Raw genomic sequence first — 5,486 nt, forward strand, 5'->3', positions numbered from 1 at the left:
CTTGTACCAAGAATCAAATTATATTTTAGCCCTTTTATTAAAAAATGACAAATTATAAAAATTTAAGCATTAAGGCACGCATAATACATCATGTGTAGTGATTTTGTTATTCTGCAAGCAAAATTAATTTTTAACAGTAAAAATAATAAATTTTTCATCAAAAATATTAATTTACTATTTGATCTATCATAGAAAAAACTAATTTTTCTATTTTTTGAGTAAAAGACGTAATCTAACTTTAATATAGAAACTTGCATGATACTTTTATCTCATACCCCTTCAACAGATCGTAGCAATGCAATCAATTAAAGATACCAAATGGGAGTAAACTGATAAAGAAGCTTTGTTAAAACGAATTACTCCGGCGCATGGAAATCATCAAAGACGAAGGGACGCAAGAATACGAGTGCAATGAAGTGCTCGAAGAAATAGTGGTGAAATAATGTGAAAGATGCGAAATTGTCGAATAGTGATGAAGAATACAAATAACAAACCTAATTGTTTTCTTCCCAACTGCTATAAAAAACATGCACCATTTTTGGTTTTCCCTATAGTAACCAAATTTCAGTTATAGAAAAGGTCATAGCAACATACTTTTTTTTACCATCATATTAGACCACTTGCCTCCAAAAAGCACATTTCAACTTGGCCACAACCTGTAGATTATGAAATTGATGTCATGGATTTGTCCATTTTGTATGTGAACATAAAGACATGAAGTTGAATGTGACGAAGGAAGGCTGATTACCTGTAGTTTGGTGAATGTTCATCGTTTTCATACTTTCAGAGCAGCTTTGTGAACCATGGTTTCTTTGTGTATTTGGTGGCAACTCTTCTCAACAAGATCAAGAAGTTTTTCCAAGTTCGAAGCCCACGAATTGAGAATTTCATTGCTATCCTTTGCTACCTGGAAGCAGACTATTCCCATTGGTCGGTCAATCTTTGCCACCAGTGCCTTGGAGACAACCATTTCAGAAAGATGCTTCTCAGCTTCCTGGAGTGAAAAGATAATTATAATTAGCACAGAACATGGAAATGGCACGGTGGCATGCTTCTCAACTAGCGACAAGGTTTCTCAAGAAAACAGATAAGAGGGAGAAGGAAAACAGAAAGGGACAAACCTGGATAGTGAGACACAACAACTCTGCAAGTCTCTTCAATGTAATCCTCGAGTAGTACTTTGAAACAACAAGGATATTCTGAAAAGCAATAAATTGGTTTCAATGAAAAATGGTCAAGAAATTAATGAGTGAATAGAATTTTATAGCAAGAGGGTGGAAAATTTACATGTTCAATAATTCTCATTCTCAAATCTTCTGCAGCTTTGTCACCCAAAGAACCTCCAAGCATGTTCTTCTCATTCTCAAATTCATCCTTGTATAAATTCCACAGGGATGTCCACTGGATAACCTCCATTGTAACTAACTGTTTCAATAGCAACCTGTAACAGAAGATAAAGCAAATTGGTCACAAGATTATATACCATTTAATAAACAACAAGCCAAGAGCTCAAAGTATTCGTGAATATTCAATTCATTAAGGACCTACTTAAATTTTGGGATCTCAGAAAGATTCTTATCCTCCAATGTGGAATTAAGAAGGCTTGACTGCATTGGATCATGTGGGGCCAAGATTAAGTACCAACAGATTTTTCTTAAGACCTGCAAATAAAGCTATATACATGAGAACAGCTCAACAGAACTTTGACAGGAAATATATTGAGATGAGCTTTACCGGAATCCACTGAGATGGATCTTCTCTTATGGATGGAATCTCGTATATTGCCTTATAGCAACGGCAAATTTCAAGGTAGTCATTGTTATGAAAGTAATACCTACAGAGGTAAGTAAACCTCATGAGTAAGACAATTCCAAACACATAGCAGGAGAGAAGGTAATTCAAGAAATTCATTTCACATGGTTTTTACAGTGAAGTAAAGATGGTTCATATGTCTTCTTAAGTTGCTTGGTTATAATGGTAAGTCAGTTCAACGATAAAAGCCAAAGCAGGAACTATGATTCTCATTCTTACATTCAATGAAAATTTGAGAACTGTAGCTATAATGGTTAAAATTTTTCCAGGAACTATGATCCTCATTCTTACATTGGTTCTGGTTTTTATTTTTTACAGTTACTATGCAAAGCTAGTCGAGTATAAAAATATAGAAGCCAGAGAGCAAAGAAGCCAAATACCTAATCATCAGTTCATAGTAGATACGCTTCAACTCCAATAGTGAAGGTATATCAGCAGGAGGCTCCTCCACAACATTGTCACCTTCTTTGGGTTTCTTCTTTTCCTTGGAGGTATCGACCTCAAATACTCTAGGACTAATCTTCCTTGACAGAATTTGAGCACGGACATAATCCTGGCGATCTAAGCAGAGGCGAACCTGCATAGTTTAATTATTGGCACATAGACGCAATTATTATTTCAATCTTAATCTAAAAGATACAGTAATATTTAAAACAATAGGGGCAATGATCAAAATAAGATGCACATACTTGTTCAAGAATGAAGGCAATTTTCTCAGTTTTTGCCATGGCACCAAAAGTTTCCACCTGCAGATCAAACCAAACAAATATTAGAAAAAGGGGATAAATGGCAAAGAAGCTATAATCCTTTTATAAAGGAAACTTACTGCAACTTCCTGCATTAAATCTGCAGCTTCAGCAATAAGGCCCTGTTCTTCTTTAATCTTTGCAAGTCTTCTGATCAATCTTGCTCTCTCAATTTCAACATAAATCTACAGATGAAGGGAAATAAATTTGTTTCGAGAAAGTGTTAAAACATTAAACTGGTTACATCAAATAAGAAGAAAACTTAATTTCAAATTCAAACACTTACCTTTCCAGCAGACACAGTGTTCAGGGTCTTGATAAGCTCTATACGAGTTTCAAGATCTGGTGCCTCATCAATGTATTGCATTGCTTGCTGAACCATTGCAGTCACTGCCTGCAGAGTGCAGAAAAATAAACAACTCTAGTAAGTAATAATATTGATTAATCATAACCTCGGTAGAAAACTTCAACAAGGACGTGAAAAACCCTCAACCAAATAGCCGTTGCAGTGCGTCAACATTTCAGACAAAACTACTTTATAAAACTAGAAGGGAGGGCTAAAAAAATCTATATTTAGGGGCTTAATCATGAGGATAAGATCTGAACTTCACTAAACAATATGGTTCAGTAAAGGGTTTTCGTCTATGTCCTGTGGTTCTAACTTCAATGGAAACAACCATTAAAATAGAAATTCTGTTCTAATTAACATGAGTATAGTAGAATCATAAACTTAATCACACAACAACAATGAACTTCAGCTAAATGTAAGACAAAATGCCAAATATACCAATAAACCTACATCTCAAAAAGTACTACTTACAACTACCAAATGAAGTATTTATAGCAATCAAATAAGTAAGAAAACCCTAAAACGCTCAGAATAGATGCACATCCACTTACAAATAATCAAATTAGATTCAGCCAACAATGATACACATAAACCCTAAATTTCCAAACACAAAGCGAGTAAAACGATAATTGAATCCAGCTAATAGAAAACGCACACGCACAAGAAGAACACAAGTTACCTGCTTAAGTTGACCACGTTTCTTAGACAAATTAACGATCTGTTCATTGAGAGACTTCCAATCCTTAGCTTCAAAGCAGAGCTGCAAAATGTCAGAGACCGCTTTCTTGGTGCCAACCACATCGCCGGCAAACCGCATCTGCTTCTCAACATTAAGCAACTGGTCGATCGCCGCTTCCAGATTCGCATTTTTACCCTCCTGCAAAATTCCCCAAAAAATGAAAAAAAAAAAGTGAGAAATTGAATTTTTAGAAGGAAATAGAGATTTTAGATCTGAAAAAAAAATATAATTAACAAAATTTTGAAGTTTTACCATAGCTTCAGCCTTCAAATGACGAAACCTAGCAGAGAGAAAAAAGGAGGACGAATTGTGAGACCCTTTTTTATATAGGTATTAAAAAAAAAAAAAAGTCTTATAAAGCCGTGAAAGGGACAGCCACCATTAAACCGGGTTTTGGTATTTAAATTCAACAAAGCCCGTTTTATAGGGTCGCTTTTTTTTTATTCCTTTCTTTATGCACAAGAAAAAGAGTAAAACACTTTAAATGAACCGAGCATTCTTCGTTGAACCTTACATGGGCCGGTCCGATCAAGGTACGGCCCGATTTTATTTTTTTAATGCCATTAAAAATTTTACAGTGAAATATATATAAATTGTCATACTGGATATAAAATGTTATTAAAATTTTAATAGTTTAATTAATTTTTCGATTTAAAATTAAATAATTTAACTAAAAATTGAAGGTTAATAAAATAAATATAAAAATATTTAAAATAAATACAATGAAGGTTATATTTGTCAATTCAAAAATAATCTAAACTCATATTTTATTTAAACAAATTTTTAATATCACATGCATTGCATGTAATTTTATGCATTTATTTTTAAATAGTTTTAAATAAAATTTTTAATTATTGTTATCTGTAATTATAGTGATAATTTCTTGTAGTTTTAAATAATATACCCACTCTGAACTATATAACAAAGTAATCTATACTACTAATTTGGAATAAAAATAAGTAAAACAACATACAACAATTATAATAATAGTTCATGATAAATACAAATAATATTTAAACTAAATTAATAAACACATTTATTAATAATTATTAAAATTTTATTAGAAATTTAATTTTACCGCACCAAATAAATAATGAGATAAATAAATAAAAAAAGCAGTTTTAAGAATACTTGTTTTATTAATTGTATAAATAATTTACAAAAATTTTAAAAAATAATATCATGATATTATATTATCTCAACATCGATGAAAATAATAATTAACCGCTCTTCGTGTCATTCTTGATAAAATATGATTTGATAATATCTCTTGAATAACTATTGCTTTAATATTTCATTCTTTATATACATATATAATGTTAACTTATTAATGCTCACTATCTTTCTCTTTTTTACTAGTAATTTTTGTTAGATGTTATTTTATTTATAACCATTAATTTACTTTACGTGTAACACCCCTAACCTGAATCCGAACGCCGAATTAAGGCTAAGAGGTATTACCGAACTAAACATTTAATTATCTCATTCACAGTGTCAATAAACATAAACAGAGATCGAGCTTAAATACATACTGATATTTAAGTTATACGTCATTTTCGTATGGCCAAAATATTTACAATTTCAAAATATAGTTATCATCAGCCTAACCTATACATGCCATATCGAGTCCAAAATATAACTATACCAAAAAAATCGATAGTGTAATGAACTGCTGACGATCCCCGAGTCGGTGGCCAAAATCAACAATCTATAAAACAAAGAAATAAAGAACAGAGTAAGCTTTCAAAGCTTAGTAAGTTTTAAGCATCACAAACAATTAAAGACTTATCTAAAATCGAAACATTCATTCACACTTAAGTATCATTCTTTAGTACTAATA

The 5,486-nt window shown here is 31.9% G+C and overlaps 1 protein-coding gene across 1 annotated transcript; it reads right to left on the bottom strand.

The window, feature by feature from the left end:
• Positions 1–417: 417 nt before the first annotated feature.
• On the bottom strand, positions 418–4,048 carry LOC108468812 (26S proteasome non-ATPase regulatory subunit 12 homolog A-like). Its single transcript, XM_017769668.2, has 12 exons — positions 3,899–4,048; positions 3,587–3,784; positions 2,845–2,952; positions 2,639–2,743; positions 2,502–2,558; positions 2,193–2,389; positions 1,735–1,834; positions 1,549–1,661; positions 1,288–1,441; positions 1,122–1,199; positions 749–994; positions 418–656 (listed from the first exon to the last, which is right to left on the bottom strand). Exons 1-11 carry the CDS (start codon positions 3,899–3,901, stop codon positions 776–778), a joined length of 1,332 nt encoding a protein of 443 aa, XP_017625157.1. The 5' UTR covers positions 3,902–4,048; the 3' UTR covers positions 418–656; positions 749–775.
• Between the last annotated feature and the right edge of the window lie 1,438 nt (positions 4,049–5,486).

This window comes from Gossypium arboreum, chromosome 8, assembly GCF_025698485.1.
Source record: "Gossypium arboreum isolate Shixiya-1 chromosome 8, ASM2569848v2, whole genome shotgun sequence".
Taxonomy (NCBI): Eukaryota; Viridiplantae; Streptophyta; class Magnoliopsida; order Malvales; family Malvaceae; genus Gossypium; species Gossypium arboreum.

Bases quoted from the DNA above. Each gene is read 5' to 3' on its own strand.
- LOC108468812 (XM_017769668.2), bottom strand. The intron at 2,390-2,501 runs GTATGTGCATCT...TAAACTATGCAG, and splicing joins TTGCCTTCATTCTTGAACAA to GTTCGCCTCTGCTTAGATCG. The intron at 1,200-1,287 runs GTAAATTTTCCA...ATTGCTTTTCAG, and splicing joins GAATGAGAATTATTGAACAT to AATATCCTTGTTGTTTCAAA.